Genomic DNA, 20,542 nt, shown 5'->3' on the forward strand with positions numbered 1-20,542 from the left:
AGCTGATAAGATAAGATGGGGATGAGATGGGAAGGACACACCAGATTTTGCTTTGCTACTTTCTTGGAACAAAAAGGAAAATGTTAAATATAGAGGTGGGAATTTAATAACTAACAAGCCTGAGCTTGCCTTTTCCTCCTCCCTCCCCAACCCTCCCATACAGACAATCAAAATAGTACAGAGTGAAGACTCTTGTCCCTAGAAAGTTTGGTCAGTGATCTCACCCTTTTAGGATTTTAGCATACTTCAGGTGTAGATTAGTAGCAAAATGGTCCTCTCTACCTAAGAGCCATTTGCATCACTGGTGCCGTGGCAATTGTTCAACTCCATGTAGAATTTAAACCAGATGGAAAAGGCAAGAAGACGGAATTGTTTTCTCCAGTTCTGTTCAGAGCACGTTATGGGAAAATGATGAAGTGAAACTCAAACAAGAGGGTCACATTCTAGTTTTAAAGCCATTCCACTGAAGATACCCAAAGCAGGTTTCTCGATGTTTAAAAAACTTACTGCTCTTCATCAATAGATGTCACTGTTTTCCTGCATTTTCAGCTAGCAACTGTTAGGGAAACTCCTGCAAACTGGTTCTCGGATGCTGTCACCACAGATGCTGTGATGTTACATTAGCTTTGATTTAGAAAAGGCAGAAAGCAACACATGCCTATAACTCTGGAAGAGAAGTGGGGGAAATAATTTTTTCATGCAGCAGATACGCAGTTTGCTAATCATCATCTTTTAAATCATGGACAGCGGCCCAAGTAGAAAGCATAATCCAGAAGCCAAACCACAAGACGAAGGCTGCTCTCACAAGCGATGCTCAAATTGCTTTTTTTTACATTTCCCATATTTGTAGCTCTAATGTAATGCCTGCACAGACTGGAAAGCAAACTGGATTAAAAATAACTCTCTTCTGCTTTCAGCCCCGCATTAGCAGCGATCACACAACTGACAAGTTCCAGGCCAAAGCAGCAAACCCAGGTACACTTGCTTGTCAGTCTCATCTAATGGGATTTAGCATCCCAAGTTACCATTTAAGACTGGGGCATGGGGTGGGATTGCTTCTTCTTTTCAAAGCATCCCTTGATTTCAAAAACAGGGCCCAGAGCTGCATTTTTCATTCAGTTACAACCACTTTGATTGGTTAGCATGGCCCTGGTAAAAATAGAAAAAGATGGAGGTGCTACGGTGCAGCAGCAGTGACAAAGGTAGCCAAAGTGATACTGCCCCATCTGTTGTTGGACTACAGCTCCCATCAGCTTCAGCCAACATGGCCAATGATGAGGAATGATGGGAGTTGTAGTCCAGCAACATCTGGAGGGCCACAGGTTCCTGGGGGGAAGGTATTGTTTTGGGATGATTTTAAAGCCAGGAAACTAATGTTTTTTGCTTTACTGGATCTTGACTCTTTTTAACTGGAAATTTTGTGCATGCACAGACACACACACACACACACATGCCTGCCTTGGGTCTTCAGATGCAGTAGATATAAATCAAGCACATAATTTTTTTTTTGTTTTAATTAACAAAATTTATGCTGCTGGATTGCAACAAAACTTCTAAGTACATTTAGTGGCCAGAACCATATTGGAAGAATCAACACGGCTGTAGGATGATCCTGGAGATCGGATTTCTTTAGATTTTTATTTGCAGCAGTAAGTTAAAAGCAAATAACTTATCGCAAGCGTGTTCCTTACTCCATCGCTGCCATTTCCTCCTCCTGCCATTTTGGGCACTTTCACATGGCTGAATTAGTCTCCGCGTTGGCACAGGGCTGATTTTGCTTAACTATGAGTCAAACGTGTCAAGGTGATGATGGAGTGATGGATGGATGTGGACAGATTTTTGCAGAAGGGCTGCTTTGTACCCTTCCCCCACCCCCACACGCCTGATTGCCAATTTCACATATGCTTCACATATGGTTTGTGGGGATGCACACAGAATATATATCCAGCCCCACAACAGGCAGTAATGGGTCTGCTTCTGCTCATGGAGGGGGAAGCTTCTGCTGGCCCAACTCTGCACTGAGAAAGTAACACTTCAGGATGGGGCAGGCTGAGGCAGTGCAATTATTTCCAAACCAAAATATTTAAACGATATTGATGCATGACACTGGAGTTGCAGTTGCAATGAAGGACTTTAGGAGTGTGTGATCAGGAAGCATTAGGAAACACTGTAGCAGGTACATTCAACAGGTAAATTACCTATTACTGTACTCTATTCTGCTTTCCAGACCATTATTGTCTCCCAAAGCAGCTTGCATTAATTAAGAGGGGGGAGGGGGCAAGACACGTGAGGAAAGAGGAGCGGACAGGGAATTGATGGACTGGTTCCCAGTCCACTTACTAGCGACACTGTAGAACCAGACAGAGGGCCTTCTCGGTAGTGGCACCCGCCCTGTGGAATGCCCTCCCATCAGATGTCAAGGAAATAAGCAGCTATCTTATTTTTAAAAGACATCTGAAGGCAGCCCTGTTTAGGGAAGCTTTTAATATTTAATGCTGTATTGTTTTTAACACTCGATTGGGAGCCACCCAGAGTGGCTGGGGAAACTCAGCCAGACGGGTGGGGTATAAATAATAAATTATTATTATTATTATTCCCTAAAAGCTCCTTGCACTTCTGTAGGGAAGCAGAAACATCCTCACACTTTGCCTCCATTTAGGCAGGCAGCAGGGCCTGGTGGCAAGGCTTCTCCTCAACCGTGTACGTCATTATGGAATGATGCCCCACTAAAAAAAATTAAGAAGTTCCAAGCACACAGAAAAAGAGCATTATAGCTGAAGCCTTCACCCTGATACATTAATTTTCTGCATGCAGGAAAGGGGCTTAGTTTCTTGCTACATGGTGCTGTCCAAAGAAACCTTTGCCACTGAATTCTGCAGATCGTCATGTATAGACTGACACTCTCCCAAGAGCTATTGTTCCAGGCACTGAATAACCTATGTCAGGAACTTACACCTCCATAGTTAAGATCACTGGAGAGTTCTTTATGCGGTGTGTTGTGGTGGGTGGGGAACCTGCAGCCCACAAAACCTGAGTCTGGGTTTGGATGACACACTGAGCCAAACCATGGCTTACTTAGCATGGCAGCAAAATGACCAAAGCTGGTGGAATCTCCTTGCCTGCATGGTTTTGCTCATCTGCGGTAAGCCATGGTTTGGCTTAGGGCTTCATGAAAACTGGGCCAATATCTGTTTTCCCTTGCAAATAACATTTCTCTTCATTTGCGTTCTGCAAACCTGCTATCTGGGCAGCGTCTGGAGCAAGCAAAAATGCCCCAAAGTGTGCATCTAGCTGAAGATGTTTGCACAATCCTGATTCCTCTTTGCCAAGGCGTTAAGAAGGGAGGTTAATTAATATTTTGCTGGATATTATTTTGCAAGGTAAGGCTTCCCAACAAAGGCATAACATAAATGCATTTCAATATTATTGTTGTTGCTTTTTAATTAATATTCAGGCTGCAATGAAGCACAGAGCCGGTGCAGCCATTAGGCAGTGTGAGGCTGTTGCCTCAGATGGCAGAAGCCCCTGAGACGGTGACTGCATGGGCAACCTTGCCTGCCCTGCTGCCTCCACCACTGGCAGAGAAGTGGTGCTGATATGGGACAAGATTGCACCGATTCCCAGCAAGATCTTGCAGAAATCACATTAGATCTTGCCCTGGAAATTGGCACAATCTCACCCCAAACCAGCACCAATTCTGGTTCGTGGGCTTGGGGCAGTACCCCTTGGCATCCTCCCAAGCTACACCAGTGAATTGACCCCCCCCACACACACACACACAAGAAAGCGGAGATGGCCATTGTAATGGCTTTAGGGGTTGCTTGTGCGTAAGTTGCCGCCGCTCTAGGCTAGGTTGGCTGGTTAAACCATTTCTCGCTGGACAGCCATCCACTCCGTGGCTGTTCAGTCGCTGGCAGAATCCGTCAGTGGGCGTTTCTTGAACCTCTTCCAGCATAGAAGTTCTTTGACGCCAAGTCGCCGCCTACTTTCCCTGCGCGGAAGTCTTCTGCGCAGGGTGGGTGTGGGCAGCGGAGGACCTGTGCTCTCCTCGCTGGTCTCCTGCGTAGAGTCCTGGAGCCCCCTCTCTGCTCTCCCCATCGGCCCCCCTCTATCCCTGGTGTTGCGCTGATTTTCTTCCCCAGCCGGAGACCTGCCTCTCTCCCTGCTTGGCCCCTCTCCAGCATCGCTGTGGAGCCTCGCCTCCTCCGCTAGTTCCGATGGCAGTTCCCTGACAGCCATCAACTTGGATGGCTTTAAAAGAGGATTAGACAAATTCATGCAGGAATAAGGCCATCAATGGCCACTGTCTATGATGGCCACACTCTGCCCCCTGACTGTTGGAGGCAAGTAATGCTTCTGAATACCAATTGCTGGAAACTTTAGGAGGGGAGAGAGCTCCTGTGCTCAGGTTCTGCTGCTATCACTACCACATGTTTCTAGGGGCTAGAACAAGTCCACTAGCATGTGGCATGTTTACCTTTACAGAGGATATACTGACATTTTTATGGATTGCCAAATCTATCCCATGGGTGAAAAGGGATGCAATAATGAGGGCTGCTTAGTTATATAGTCATCATTAGCCCTACTTTAAATTAGATATTAAAGCAGCATGCTGGCCCCATATACTTAAGAATGCACCAGCACTTCCATTATTAAACCCTCTTTTTGTGGCTTTATAACTCGGTCGCCAGTAGTGCGCTCTGAGGTGGAACTGAGAAGTAGAAAGCGCAAGTCTGCAAATGTCCCCCCCCCTGTTTTTTCCCCTTTCAAGCCTTGCTTAGTAACTCCTTCCAATTCTGCTCTACGTTTGCTTTGTTTTCACTTCCCCGGTAAACCTCCTTTATAAAAATAACAAAAGTACCTTATGTATATTCAGTAAATTTGTTTATGAAATGGGGTGACACATTTTTTATTTATGCATTTACAGGGTGCCCAAACTTCGTTGAAGCAAGCGCAGCTGAAAGAATGGTGAAGGAAATTCTGTTTTCATTGCCCTCTTCCCCCTGCGAAAGAAAGAAGGAAAGAAAGAAAGAAAGAAAGAAAGAAAGAAGAAAGAAGAAAGAAAGAAAGAAAGAAAGAAAGAAAGAAAGAAAGAAAGAAAGAAAGAAAGAAAGAGAGAAAGAAAGAAAGAGAAAGAAAGAAATCCTCCTTTTTCTCTTCCCAACCCAATAGTGTTTTGTGCTTCTTAATAAGGTTCACTATGCTTCATTTCCTGTGTTATTTTTTTTTTACTGGTGTTTCAAACTGAACTAAGAAAAAGGACAGCTTGAAAAAAGAAGTAGGAAACCATATGGTTGTAATTGGCTCAAGGACAGGTGTAATACCTGAAATGACTTTTCAGAGATCTAGGGTTTGGGGTTTTTGGGGGGGTTTTGAGTGTTGATGAAGTCAAATTAACTGTGTTCATTAATAGAACTGTTTGGTCTCTGTTCTGCCTTCTTTTAAGTCTGCAGTCCTAAACACACCTATTAGGGAATAAGTCCATACATTGGGAACAGTCCCCCTCTATTCCCCCATGTGCTATTCTAGGGGTTCTCTTGCCTGCCCCCCCCCAAAAAAATGCCAATTTGGGAGGGGTCATTAGACAGATGAGGAGAGAGAGAGGGAAAGCCCCACTGTGCTAAGGGAAAATCCTTGTGCAGGTTTCTGCCAGTGGGACTCATTAGCAGAATCCGACCCATAAGGTGCAATCTTAGCCAAAGTGAAACACTTTTAATCCACATTGATTTCAATGGAACACAGTTAAACAGGTGCTTTTTTTCCCTCATGGAAAGCAAATGTTTAACTTTGCTTGGATTGCGCCTGGAAATTTAGCATGATATAAAGTGGCATATTGATCATATTCAGATTCGTACATTTGTTTGTGTAAAAGGTAAAGGTAAAGGGACCCCTGACCATTAGGTCCAGTCGTGGCCGACTCTGGGGTTGCAGCGCTCATCTCGCTTTATTGGCTGAGGGAGCCGGCGTACAGCTTCCGGGTCATGTGGCCAGCATGACTAAGCCACTTCTGGCGAACCAGAGCAGCACACAGAAACACCGTTTACCTTCCCACCGGAGTGGTACCTATTTATCTACTTGCACTTTGACGTGCTTTCGAACTGCTAGGTTGGCAGGAGCAGGGACTGAGCAACGGGAGCTCACCCCGTCGCGGGGATTCGAACCGCCAACCTTCTGATCGGCAAGTCCTAGGCTCTGTGGTTTAACCCACAGCGCCACCCGCGTCCCTTGTCTGTGTATTCACTGTGTATTCTGCCGTTGCTCCCAAAGGAGAAATAAAGTCAGCATGGATCAAGTCAGCATTGGGCCAGTCACTATCTCTCAGTGTAGCCTACCTCACAGGGTTGCTGGGAGGATAAAATGTAGGGGGGAGAACTATATATTCCACCTTGGGCTTCTTTGGAGGAAAGGTGCGACATAAATTTACTTAGCGAATAAAGTAATAATAATAATAATAATAATAATAATAATAATAGTAGTAGTAGTAATAGTAATAATAATAATAATAATAATAATAATAATAGTAATAATAGTAATAATAATAATAATAATAATAATAATAATAATAATAATAATAATGTATTTATACCCCGCCCATCTGGCTGGGTTTCCCCAGCCACTCTGGGCGACTTCCAACAGAATATTAAAATACAATAATGTATTAAACACTAAAAGCTTCCCTAAACAGGGGTGACTTCAGATGTCTTCTAAAAGTCAGATAGTTGTTTATTTCCTTGACATCTGATGGGAGGGCGTTCCACAGGGCAGGTGCCACTACTGAGAAGGCCCTCTGCCCGGTTCCCTGTAACTTGGCTTTTCGCAGTGAGGAAACTGCCAGAAGGCCCTCAGCGCTGGACCTCAGTGTCCGGGCAGAATGATGGGGGTGGAGATGCTCCTTCAGGTATACTGGACCGAGGCCATTTAGGGCTTTAAAAGTCAGCACCAACACTTTGAATTGTGCTCGGAAAAGTACTGGGAGCCAGTGTAGGTCTTTCAAGACCGGTGTTATGTGGTCTCGGCAGCCACTCCCAGTCACCAGTCTAGCTGCCGTATTCTGGATTAGTTGTAGCTTCCAGGTCACCTTCAAAGGTAGCCCCACGTAGAGCGCATTGCAGTAGTCCAAGTGAGAGATAACTAGAGCATCCACCACTCTGGCGAGACAGTCTGCGGGCAGGTAGGGTCTCAGCTTATAATTACTGACTTATCATTTGGATAACCACAGCAAACATTGTCAGAATGTGCTATTTCATATAAAAAGGGTGGACCTTTACACTTTGCTGAGAACTTTGCTCCTCCTAAAAAATCGTCTCTTCCTCTTGCTTGCCCCACTCTGGCCAAGGCAACCCCAAGACATTTTGCTGCCTGGTGACTAACATCCCCACCACAGAGTCAGGATACATAGTACCTAGGGCTGGGTCAAGTTATTTTTGCACTTGAGGCTGAAACCCACACAAACACCTGTTCCTGGCAGTAAAATAAAACAAAACAATGATATTTGCTGCATAATTCAATTAAATAACTAGCAATTTACTGCCCTTTCATGAGGTAGCTGCCTCTAAGGTGGCCCTGTGTCCTATTTTACAAGGGACAGTCCTCCATTTGAAGGACTGGCATTTTGCAAGTCTAGTTTAAAGTTTTTATATATAAAAAAATAACCATAGAAGAAGTGAAGGGGGGCAGAAATGTGCTATTTCCAATGAATTCACATATTTCAGGAAAGGTCCTACCACTGATGCAGATATTCGCTTGTGGGATTCAGTTGAGGAGAGAGAGAGATAGCACACTGGGAACAGTTTGGGTTGGTAGCTTATTTCAGGTTTGCACTCCGCTGAAGAATCTCAAGTGTAGAAAGTTCAGTCAGCGACAAGGTGGGAGAGGCATTCAAGCTAGAACTTCTATTTTTATCCACACTGCAAAATTCAATTTGAAATAAATTGGTTTTGGTGGGGAAGCCTTAGATAACGACACATTTAAGGATGGCCAGCTAGAAAGGACGATGGTTTCTCAAGATTTTAAAGCAGATTGTGATGTTGGACTGATCAAAACTGACAAAGGACATTCTAAACCTGAGTTGCCTTAAACATTTTTAGACCTGAGATCCACCATTAAGATAAAACTGCAACGTGGGACAAACTCTTTTCTTTTTGTTTACCAGAGTCCACCTTCCTCCCATGCCACTCTTTTTGTTTAGGTCTATATTCAATTACTGAGTCATGCACAGAAAAGACCCACGGAAATTAGAGGACATGGCTTTCTTCAGAGGCAGGCTTTGGTAATCTTTGGTAATATGGCGCCCTGAGCAAGGCCGAAACTTGGTGCCACCAAATGGCTCTTCTCAATCATGGATCATCTCGCTTTTGCTCCCCATTGGCTTGGTGCCCCATGCAGGGCAGAACCGCCTGCACCACCCTAAATCTGGCGCTGCTTACTTATGTCAGTGGGTCAAGTCTGAGCAGAATATAGTTGGATATAACCCAACATCTCCAAGCCAGTTCGCATACAAAGATTATATATCTACATACACACGGCTAAGACAAAGGCTGAAACCAGTGCGAAATATCCTCAGCAACAGGTTTTTAAAGTGCAGTAATTATATTCCACCAGGAGCCTTGGAGAAAATAGCTTTCACCTGCACACCCGGCAGGGATATGCAACTAATCCTGGCTCTTTGATAACACCTGTGTGATGAGTCTGTTGCCACACACCTGCTTGCAGCATTCACACACTTTGCATTTTTAGGTGTACACGGAATATGTGAGGAGGTCCTTTTAGCTGTGGTTTCTCAGTGGAGAATTTATGCCCAGTGTCAGTTCAAGCGGGGTGGGGGTGGGGATGAGGTGTTGTTCAGTGCCAAAGACAACTATAAATAATACAGTGGTACTTCAGGTTAAGTACTTAATTTGTTCTGGAGGTCCGTTCTTAACCTGAAACTGTTCTTAACCTGAAGCACCACTTTAGCTAATGGGGCCTCCTGCTGCCGCTGCACCGCCGCTGCACGATTTCTGTTCTCAACCTGAAGCAAAGTTCTTAACCCGAGGCACTATTTCTGGGTTAGCGGAGTCTGTAACCTGAAGCGTATGTAACCTGAAGTGTATGTAACCTGAGGTACCACTGTAGTTCCCTTCTTGGCTGTTTCTGAACATTGTATCGAAACAACGTAATTAATACAATGTATATTTTCATTTATGATGGGATCTTCCCAAAGTTCTTTCAAGATGGTATGCCTCCAAGCCCCACCATGACTGACTTTTGCTGATATTCAGGCGGACACGCAATTCATCACCTAGAGGCTGTGATCTCCAAATCGCTTATTCAGACATTCTCGCAATACTGAAGTCTAAGGGACTAATGGGGGGGGGGGGGGAGTCATGCAAAGATTCCTACCAGATGACTTTTTGATTTGTTTTAATTGTTAGATAAGCTGTCCAGCAAAGAGATGCCTTTCCCCTAATGAGAAACCCATATTCTACAGCTGGCCCAAAATCTTTAATGAGGATGAACCTAACATAGAAAAGTATCCACATTGCATTTGCCCTATAGAATCACAAGAATTGCGGGTTTCGAGGAGGGGGAGGAACAAATCATCACGTGGAAAAAATAAAAAGTACAGTTTATAAACAAAAGTCTTCCTACATCAGCCTTCGCCAACCTAGTGCCCTCCGGACATTTTTGGACTACAACTCCCATCAGCACGACATGGCTCATCAGGGGTCAATAAACTTTTTCAGCAGGGGGCCGGTCCATTGTCCCTCAGACCCTGTGGGGGGCCGGACTATATTTTGAAAAAAATAAATAAAAACGAATTCCTATGCCCCACAAATAACCCAGAGATGCATTTTAAATAAAAGCACACATTCTACTCATGTAAAAACACGCTGATTCCTGGACCATCCATGGGTCGGATTGAGAAGGCGATTGGGCCGCATCCAGTCCCTGGACCTTAGTTTGGCTACCCATGGCTCAGAGCAACCTTCTTCAAATGCACTACTAATTAAGAGCATTCAAAGAACTCACTCTGAAGTATAGGAAAAACATGGTGTGTGTGTGTGTGCGTGCGTGCGTGCGTACACACACACACACGCACAGACACTTGCAGTCTGATATGGGACAGTCCAGAATTCTGCTACATCAGTTTACCACTCCATAAAACTACCCACGGTGTGGAGACAGAAGTTTTTATCCCTCTGCCATAATACTAGGACTGAACCTGAATGTTGGAAAATCCAAGACAGAGCAAAAGGAATTACGGCTTGACGCAGTGAAGAATTAAACTAATGGCATTCGTTGCCAGAAGATGTGGGGGTGGCCGCCGACTTGAGCAGCATTAAAAGGGGATTGGACTAAATTTTTTTTAGGGCTCAGCTACCAGCGGCTATGAGCTAGGATGGCTCTATAATAGTTCCAGCATCAGAGGCAGTGTGCCTCTGAATGGCAGTTCCTGGGAATCACATGGAGAAAGTGCTGTTGTACTAAGATGGCTGGTCATAGAGGCATCTGGTTGGCCACTGTGAGAACAGGATGCTGGACTAGAGGCATCTTCGGCCTGATCCAGCAAATACTCTTCTTATTCCTCAGAATGGATAAACCAGCTGTTAAAACTGGTAAGAACGGATTCCCATCAAACCTTTTAGTGGAGGAGGTGAACAAAAACCCATTAATTCCCTGAGAAATTAATTCACTGATGAGTCAACCTTGCCACCAAAGACCAGTGGAAATGGGGGCCACCTACACGCCGTGGAAGGCAATGCCAAAATCCTCGATTGGCTTCAACGGCTCAGCGTGACCAAATAATTTGTGTGCATTTTTGCTTACGAACCGAAAGGTGAAGATGGAGACAGGCACGTTTTTTTTCTGTGCAAATTCCAGCTAGCATCCAGTGTGTGCTGCGGATAAATTTCAATATGAAATACCTACAAATGGAAACAAAATATCCAATTTCCACTCCATTTTCAGCCAAGTATGGAACCTAGTGGGGGAACTGAGAAGCACTCCCCACCTTTATACGATCTAAGGTTTCACAGAAAATGTAGTTCTCTGCCATTAATAACCATACAAATGAGCTGTCACATCCTAAGGGACAGGAAAGATAACACCTAACTGGTTAAATATTTTGCATAAATACTTATAAAAGTGTCAAAAAAAACTTATAGCCACTTCAAATTTATTTCTTTGGCACTTGAACTGCAAAAGGATCAGGGGGGAGGAGGAAAAGGGTGAGCGAACTGTGTATTTATAGGACTTTTGCCACCCACAGTCAAGAAACAGAGTAAATACAAGCTAAAAGACCGCAAAGATGGGCTCCTTTCCAAAGACATTTTAGGTTTAGAACAATAAATACCTTTTAATCAGGTATCCTGAAAGGAGCCAAGATAACTTCCCCTGAGTTGTACCTGTGCCCTTTTTGATGGGTGGCACTGCAAACGAGAAGACAAGAGCTCTGGACCATTTTGTTCCAAGAGGACTTTTTTAAAATATGGAATTCTCTTCAGAGCCTTGGTTTGTTAACTGGCATTAAAGCGGAGTTCCCCAGGTTGGGTGCAAAGAGGAATTCTAAATCAAAGCAAGCCATGATCTTTGTGCTGAAGCCAGAATGGGATGGGAAGGGTGTAGAAGCAAGGGAGGGGCAATTATCCACAGTCTCACAAAACAATTGCCCATGGATGATCATTTGAACACGGCCTGCCTATGGCAATGGGAGCTTGTGATGTGAAAGTACAGTGGACGCTCGGGTTGCCAACGTGATCCGTGCGGGATGCACGTTCGCAACCCGCAGCGTTCGCAACCCACGTCTACGCGTCTGCGCATGCGCGGGTTGTGATTCGGTGCTTCTGCGCATGCGCGACCGCCGTAACCCGGAAGTAACCCGTTCCTGTACTTCCAGGTTTCAGCAGTCCGCAACCCGAAAAAACGCAACCTGAAGTGGCTGTAACCCGAGGTATGACTGTACTAGCTCAATATTAATGGTACCATCCAAATATATAAGAGCCGGTTCCCAATGCTGTCACACTGTGCTGCGACCAAGAACCAGGATGAAGCTATGCAGGTGAAGACAAGGTACTATGAAGAGTCCATGAGGCCACCAGGAGAAGGAAGCAGGTTTAGCCTCTCCTCTGGGGGCACCTGCAAGGCTTCCCCTTCCTGCATACAAGAAAATAGCTGCCATTCACTTCTGTGGGGAAATGTTCTGCACAATGATGACCTTCACCTTGATACTGGCTGACCTGGATTCCATTCAGGATTGTACTGTATGCAAATCCAGGAGTCTCTCTTACACACCCACGCACCATTTTAACAAGCATTTTACAAGTACTGTAAAACACACACAGTGTTCTTTTGCAGTTCTCTTTTGCAGATGGCAGCCATGATGTTTTCAAACACGCGTTACACGTTAATCCTAAATGTCTGCACAAAATCTCTGCAACAGCACTGTAATGCCACAATTGGATGGCACTGCATAGACTTTGCAGCACCAGAGTCCTAAGCATTTGTTTGCCAATGCAACAACCTTTAGGACCAGGCCATGTCTCTGTGATGCACCAAACACTTCAAAGTATATATTTAATTATCTCACCCAATTTAGGCTCTCATAATGACAGCTGAGTACAGATGCTTAACGCGGCTTAAACCCATCAGGAATTCTCCAGGGAAAGTGCACTTAGATTCCAATGAAATTAATGGGGCTTAAGTTTTTGAGTACGTGCCAAAATCCCATTCACTTCAATGGGACTTACTCAAATGTGACCAGCTTTCTTTGATTTGTATACAAGAGCTTCATTGGCACAAAGAGGCTACATCAGGGGTGCAATGCTATGAGAAAGTCTCGCTGAGCTTTGCAGGACTTGCTTCTGAATGGACATGCATAGGACTGGGCTGCAGGTACCATGCACACGTTAAGTGATATGCGGAACTCAGCTCAAGGTAAGATTGCTAGGTGCCCATATGCAGGTGAAATGCAAAGACTGTTAAGAGTTGTTAGGTTACATTCAGGCTGCTTATGTCTTCCTTCCTTCAAAGTGTTGGTGCTGACCTTTAAAGCCCTAAACGGCCTCGGTCCAGTATACCTGAAGGAGAGTCTCCACCTCCATCGTTCTGCCCGGACACTGAGGTCCATTGCTGAGGGACTTCTGGCGGTTCCCTCGCTACGCGAAGCCAAGTTACAGGGAACCAGGCAGAGGGCCTTCTCGGTAGTGACACCCGCCCTGTGGAACGCCCTCCCACCAGATGTCAAAGAGAAAAATAACTACTAAACTTTTAGAAGACATCTGAAGGCAGCCCTGTTTAGGGAAGCTGTTAATGTTTAATAGGTTATTGTATTTTAGTGTTCTGTTGGAAGCCGCCCAGAGTGGCTGGGGAAACCCAGCCAGATGGGCGGGGTATAAATGATAAATTATTATTATTATTCCTTGCAACATCACATCCAATCACACACCGATCATAAGAACATAAGGACAGCCCTGCTGGATCAAGCCCAGCATCTTGTTCTCACAGCAGCCAACCAGTTGCCTGTAAGGAAAGCTGAAATCAAGACCTGAGCACAGGAGCCAGTCTCCCCTCCTGCGGTTTCAGCAAAGGGCATTCAGAAGAATTGCTGCCTCCAAGCACAGAGGCAAAAGTGCTGAACTGCTTATATCATATGAATAAGGGCAAAATAAACAACTCTGGTGCCAACGAAGGTTTCCCTTGAAATGCAAATAGCTGCTTGAGAGAGGTCTTATTTAATTGGGAGCATGGCAGGAAGAGAAAGAGAGAATCAAGCTTCTCCTCCCTAAACTTCCCCTTCCCCTCCTTATTCCGCCCCTCCCAGTTTCAAAGCTCCTTCTGTTTACATAACCCAAAAAACACATGTTAATTGCATTCACAAAGTTAGTGACATCTCTAGTTTGGATGATAAATAGACCCATTCTAGCAATACGTTGCAGAGACGGCAAGTAGAATTTGGTGGCTGGCAAGAACACTGGAGGGCGACGCTGACACAAAACCTCACACATATATTAAGTAAAACAGAAACATCGCCACCTGACCCCACCCCCACTCACCTTTTCCCCTCCACCTCTTTCCCCCTTTTCTTCCTAATATAACACTAATGTCTCAAGAAATGAAACTGATCTGTAAAAACGCTACATGGAAAGAGAGAGAGAGAGAGACATTGCTCATACTTTTGTAAACCAATAAAATCTTTAATAATAATAATTAAAATAAACCCTGCTCACCTGCCTAGGTTAGTTATTTGTGGCATATCAAGAAGCACCAGCTCTCTCCCACCTTATAAAAATGCTCCTGCCTGGTTGTCTGATGGCAATTCTGACTTGCCAGTGGTAAATGGTCAGGTCACTACTTTCAAACTTGCTATATAAACCAACTGAAGTAAGTGCCCTTGGCTGCAATTTTCACTCACACACACACACACACACACAGAGTGAGAGAGAGCGTGAACGAGAGCATAGTAGTTCCATTAAAGTAACTCTGGAACAAAGGGGTGATGGATTGTGGATTTAGGCTGCAATCATAATGTATACTTACATGGAATATTGCTTTGGAACCAATGGCTCGTGCATCCACACATTGCATCTGGGATTGAGATGCGATGCCTGTCTATGAATGTGACAACAACAGACACAGTCCAGCAAAAGTTACTCATGCCTATGACCACCACCACCACTACTTTGAAAGCAATGGGTTAGGCATTAGTTGTGACTAACATAAACCTGCAGTCAGGTCCAAGGGGAGTTTGCTGGATTGAAAAAGTGGGAACAGGAGTGTCCCACTAACAGGGAAGTTAAGTAGTTGTGGTATTGCTAAAACAGGGCTTCAAAGCTCATAGCCCCCTGAATGTTGCTGGGCTACAACTCCCCACTATCCAGACCATTTAACATGCTAGGAGCTGTGCATGATGGGCAGCTCCTACATCTGGAGAGTTCCAACATCTGGAGAGTCACACAGGTTCCCCACCCCGGCACTCAAGTACTCTTCAGTGCTTTGTTTTGTGAATTTCAGCCATCATGCTAGAGGCCAGGAGTGGGTATTAAGCTAAATAGAACTAAGTGGAACTAAGATTTAGTAGAAGAAACCCAGATGGCTCAAGAAAGCAAGCAGAAAATTCCTGGGAGTATATTTGACACCTCTGTATTGGAAATTCATACAAAGCAATGAGAAAGCTAAAATGTTGGGAACAGGCAGCATTTGGAGGATGTAAGGGTATAAGAGCACAAAAAAACTTTCTTTATTGTGGAAAGTGGCAAATACACACTTGCGCACACGTGTAAATATTGTTATTCAGAAAGTAAGTATATACTGTTCCAATGGCAGTGGTGAGGCTCTCCAGCAGTGACTAAACTGGTGAAAGCTAAGTAGTGACTTTGACTGGAACAACATAAAGCCAATGTCAAGATAACAAAACAAAACTCATGTTGACCGATGAGACATCTACAGGTTTATCAAGCTTGGGTCATGGACATGGGTCCACAGTCCACTGAATGATATGACAAAACTCCTATTGATTGAAATGGTTATGGGAATTACTCTAAGGCTGCAGTCCTAAACACACTTAAACAGTAAAGGTAAAGGGACCCCTGACCATTAGGTCCAGTCGTGGACGACTCTGGGGTTGCGGCGCTCAACTCGCTTTATTGGCCGAGGGAGCCGGCATACAGCTTCCGGGTCATGTGGCCAGCATGACTAAGCCGCTTCTGGAGAACCAGAGCAGCGCACAGAAACGCCATTTACCTTCCCGCAGAAGCGGTACCTATTTATCTACTTGTACTTTGATGTGCTTTTGAACTGCTAGGTTGGCAGGAGCAGGGACCGAACAGTGGGAGCTCACCCCGTCACGGAGATTCGAACCACCGATCTTCTGATTGGCAAGCCCTAGGCTCTGTGGTTTAGACCACAGCGTCCCCCTAAACACACTTACTAGGGATTACACATGCATAGGATGGGTTTCATGTAACACAGCACCAAATTCAGCACTGCTTCTCCTAACGAGACTGACAGATATCCTACATTCCTAGGAAAGCCTGGGTAAATTTAGAGAGATTCAACCTGTTCTGGAATGTCTTTTCAGGATGAGTTTTATTCTCTGCTGTAGCTTTACAGGGCTGAAGCACTCCACTCAATACTGGATCTCCCTGAAATTAAGTGGTTTGCTTTTAGAATTAATTTCTAACTGTGGATGTGAGAACACACCAGAACTAGAAGATCACTAATTACTATGTAACAGCAGGCTAAAACCTCAATGCTAAACAGACCCTTAGGAATCCTGAGAGGTTCTTCAAACGGCACGGGCATGATTGTACTTAGAATCATGCCATCCTACTTTGCAGAGACAATGACTAAGAAATTGTTTCTCTGTGTAAAATTTATCCCAGTCCTGAAATACAGAAGAAGAAGAGAACTTCCAGTAGCTTGCCTGCTAGATACATGCAATGCAGTAAATACTGCCCAAGCTTCAAGTACATCAAGCACACGGTTATTCAAACAGGGCTATACATTTTACTGACTTACTAATGGTGTGCCGAAAACAGCTTATTAACTGACATATTCTATAATACACTGCATCTGTTTCTTCAGCTAAGCATGCATCAAATGCATGTATAACTAAGAGGAAGGCACAACAGTTAGAAAATATACTGGTATAAGAGTAGGGAGGATTCTGGGTCCTTTTCCTTTTGGTGACACTGTAATTAGATTGCAATAACCACTGATGCCGTGTCTCTCACACTCACATTGAGTGCCCGAATCTTCAAAGAAGGCTTACAAGTTCAGAAAAACAAACAAACCAAAGATTAGGCACCATACGACATTATAAAATTCTGAGCCATATGAAAAAAGAAAATGGAAATAAATTTGTTTTCTTGCTCAAAAAAGCAGAGTGCATTAAAACGGACTAACAAGAGGCTCAGGAGAAATGTAAGGAAGTCTATGATACACAATGTGTATGATAGCATTGCATTAGCTTGCTGCAAGATATGGGTCAAGAGTTTTAAAAAGTATAGACAAATGCTGGGGTGCTAGGTGATTAGTCAGAGTGCAGCATCCATGTTCAGAAGCAATATACCCCTGGCTACCAGACACTAGAGCCGAACTGTAAGATACAGCCATCTTCATCATATTCTGCTTGTGGCATTTCTGCTAGGCACCTTACTGGGGCTGCATGCTGCTTATCTACTTGGACTTGCACTCTGATCGTAAACAGATTAGGCGCACAACCTACTGAAATAAACAGCACTTGCTTCCACATTATGAAGTCATTAGGTCATCTGTCCACCCCACCAAGGCGCATATATTATCTCAAATACCCCACCACCACCACCTTAATTGTGGACTAACCATTTCATCTATTGCAACCTGACACCACAGTCTTGCACATCTTTACCTGGAAATATATTTCTCTGAAACCACTTAAAGTCAATCCCAATAATCGGATGCCACACACAGAAAGGTAGAAGGGCCACCAAATCCCCACTTAAATCAATGTGATTTAGGCTGTCAATCATAAGCATCTTTTCCAAGGAGTAAGCCCCATTGAACTCCATGGAACTTGCTTCCAAGTAAACAAGTGCATGGTCAGACTGCAAACCGTACAGGTAAACACTTGGGTCAAAGACAGATTTCAGTGGGTCTTAAGTGTAGCTGATTTTCCCTGGCTTGTGTCCATTGGGTTTAGGATTGGGGTGTCATTTTAACCATCACCCACCCATGCCATTTTGTCAGTGGTGCTCAGGGTATATTTATATTGTGGATTTCAGGTATGTGCCCAGGAATAGACTTTCTGAGGTCTGAGCATGTAGCAACTTTTGGAAAATCTCTTTGCGGTGGTTTGAGACAAGTGCAGTCTGTGGTCTCGGTCCAGCTGTCAAATCATTCACCAAATCCCTACAGAGTTCACTGGAGCAGAAGCAAGACAGAGCCCCACTTCCTGATCTCTCAATGAACTTTTATCCTTCATTGGACGTTATCATGTATGATTTGGCTTTAACCTACAAAAGCGCTTTTTTAGAAAAAGGGAGCTCTGTGAGCAGCGGAGGACCTTCTAGTGAGTAATCATTTCTCCCAAACCGATTTTACACGGAGAAATGGGTTGAATAAAGCATTCACTAGCGGGGGAAGATCCACCTTTTAAAATTAAAGTCCATGGCCATCATTTGCTTTTGGTAAGGAAAGTATGTCGAAAGCAACTCGGAGGAGTTGTTTACTTGTTGTTTCTAATGTCACCCAGGAGGTCTCCAAGAAGACGCAGGATAGACAGCCCTGGTTAAATCTCAAAAGCGGGAGGGAGAGAGAAAGGAAACCTCAAGCGATCTGTGTAAACAAAAACTGTTTTGACACGGAACTCCTCCACCTTTCGCTCTTGGTCATTTTCTCTGCAGGAGCGCAGTTTTGACTCTCCGGAGCCCACACAGGGGCGGCTTATTGCAGATTCCTGCTTTTAATATATCCGATTTCTCGGGCAACATGCGCAGGACACCCACCTGGCTGAAAGAGCACCAGCTCACCGCAACCACACGGAGAAGAGAGATGGTAAATTTTCCCACTCCTTGGGAATGTTGTTTTTAACATAAAACGGCCCTTAAAGAGGAGGGAAGCGCCCTTAGCGCGCTGTATACATGTGTCCCAGAACCCACACGCCTGATTTGAACCCGGCGCTGGGTAACGCTAGGTAAGAACTCCCCCGCGTAAGCCAAGCTCGACGCGCGTCCTGTCAGGGCGCCACGAGGACGCCTGTGCTGAGGGCGCCTGTGTCGCGCTAGCCGGCGACGGGCAAAGCTGCCCAGGTAAGTTCTCTTTCCTCACCTGGCGTCCGCCAAGCCGCCCCCTCGGGGGGCACCGCGTGCCCGCGGCGACCCGGAGCGCGCTACGCCCACCCAACGGCACTTTGCGCGCGACGCCCCGGGCGAAGGGATTGGCGCGGGGACCTGTCATTCCGCGGGCGCGCGCGAGCGCATCGCGCGGCGCTGCCCGGCGTGCCCAATCTCCCTCGCGCGCAAACATCAAACCAAACACCTCACGGCACACACCGCACACATTCCCCACCCGAGCAACCCGGGGCGGGTTCGGCTGTGGGCTGCCTGCTGGCGCGCGCGGGCGCCTCGGCTCACCTGCTGGCAGCGCTCGGAAGCTGCGCACCGTGTTGCCCTCGCGGAGGTGGAGCAGCTGCGGCGCGCCGGGCGCCGACTCCTCGGGCCGACCGCCGCTGTACCGGTCGTAGAGCCGGAGCATGTGTTCCGAGACCTTGTCCTCTGGGGAGACGACGAGCGGGGCGGGCTGGTCACCTGCAGCCAACGCCGCCGCCGCCGCCCGGCTTCTTTTCCGCAGCCCGCCCGTGCGCTCCAGCGCCGGCTCCCCGGGGGCCACGAGCAGGCTCCAGCTGAGGCAAAGGCAAAGCAGCAGCAGCGCGCGGGGAGCGCCCGCCATTGCGCTCGCCTTCCCGAGCCGAAGGGACTCTTTTCCACAAGACTGAGGGGGAAGGCGGCGGCGGCGGCGCGCGAAGGGAGTCGCGCTTCGTCCAAGCGGGCGAAGGGAGAAGCGGGGCAGCAGGTGGGTGCTTACAAAACACTAGGCGGAAAAGGAGGAGGAGGAGAAGGGGGACGGGTGGGCTTGGGTGGCGAGGCTTCTCTCGCTTTGCGCGCGCGCGCTGCCTGAGGTGCTTGTGGCGCGAGGGGAGTCAAGCAGGCAGGCAAGTAGGCAAGTCCGTCCGTCCGTTGCGCGCGCCTCCGCAGCTCCCGCAGGTTCCTTCCCCGCTGCCTCGAGTGGGGCAGGCGAAGCCCTGGGCTGAGTTTTGTCTCCGGCGTGTGTGCAGAAGTCCCAGCGCTGGGTAATCAGCAGCCAATCGCGCCGCCTTTCTCTCCTTTGAGCCAAGCCGGCTGCGCGCGAGAAAGTCGAGGGGTGGCGGAGGAGGAATTACACCACCCAAAAGAAACACACACGCACACACGCCTGTGGCTGCCAAGTCGAGCGCTCCCCTGGATGGTGTCCCTTGCCGCAGGCGGCAGCAGCAGCAGGAGACAAGAATCGGAGGGGTGGGGAGGAAGAGGAGGAGCGGGGGAAGGGGCGGCTTCTCTCTTCTCGACCCACCTGGCTCCTTCCTTACAGGGAGGGGCGGGGGAAGAACCCCCGAGAAAAGAAGGCTGGGAACGTGAAGGGGGATCGTTTTTATAATGGCACGCCTGCAGAGTATTCCGCTTGCGCGGCCACTTTCGCCAGCGATCCTTAGGATCACCCGCGCAGAGATGAAGGAGAACCTGAACGCTTAGCACACACCCGCCACCGCCCCCAGCTCAGGTTTGTGAAAATGAAGATGCCTCCCCGTTCGAAGCGGGTGGGGATTGTTCCGTCTTCTGCACAGATTTTCGCCCTGCAGGCACATTTACACAAGAAAGGACCCCGAGACACGCCTTTGAGTTGGGATGTATCGTTTTTTGGATCGCTGGTGAAGTAGAGAGGAATTGCATGAGAACAACTTTAGAATCAATAGGAGGGTTTTTTTGTTTTTTTAATCAGCACGGTGCTTTCATTTGACTTGCAGGGATCGTTAGCAATTGGGCAGTTG

General features: G+C 46.4%; 1 protein-coding gene across 1 annotated transcript in view; it reads right to left on the reverse strand.

Moving 5' to 3' along the window:
- The window catches only part of BMP3 (bone morphogenetic protein 3), a 36,033-nt gene extending 16,065 nt beyond the window's left edge, over positions 1-19,968 (reverse strand). Inside the window, 3 exon segments of the mRNA XM_083571503.1 lie at positions 19,092-19,264; positions 19,266-19,299; positions 19,302-19,968. Of these exon segments, the coding sequence (XP_083427629.1) occupies positions 19,092-19,264; positions 19,266-19,299; positions 19,302-19,407 (313 nt within the window). The 5' untranslated portion in view covers positions 19,408-19,968.
- Positions 19,969-20,542: the final 574 nt, after the last annotated feature.

This window comes from Podarcis filfolensis (assembly GCF_964270895.1).
Source record: "Podarcis filfolensis genome assembly, chromosome: 9".
Taxonomy (NCBI): domain Eukaryota; kingdom Metazoa; phylum Chordata; class Lepidosauria; order Squamata; family Lacertidae; genus Podarcis; species Podarcis filfolensis.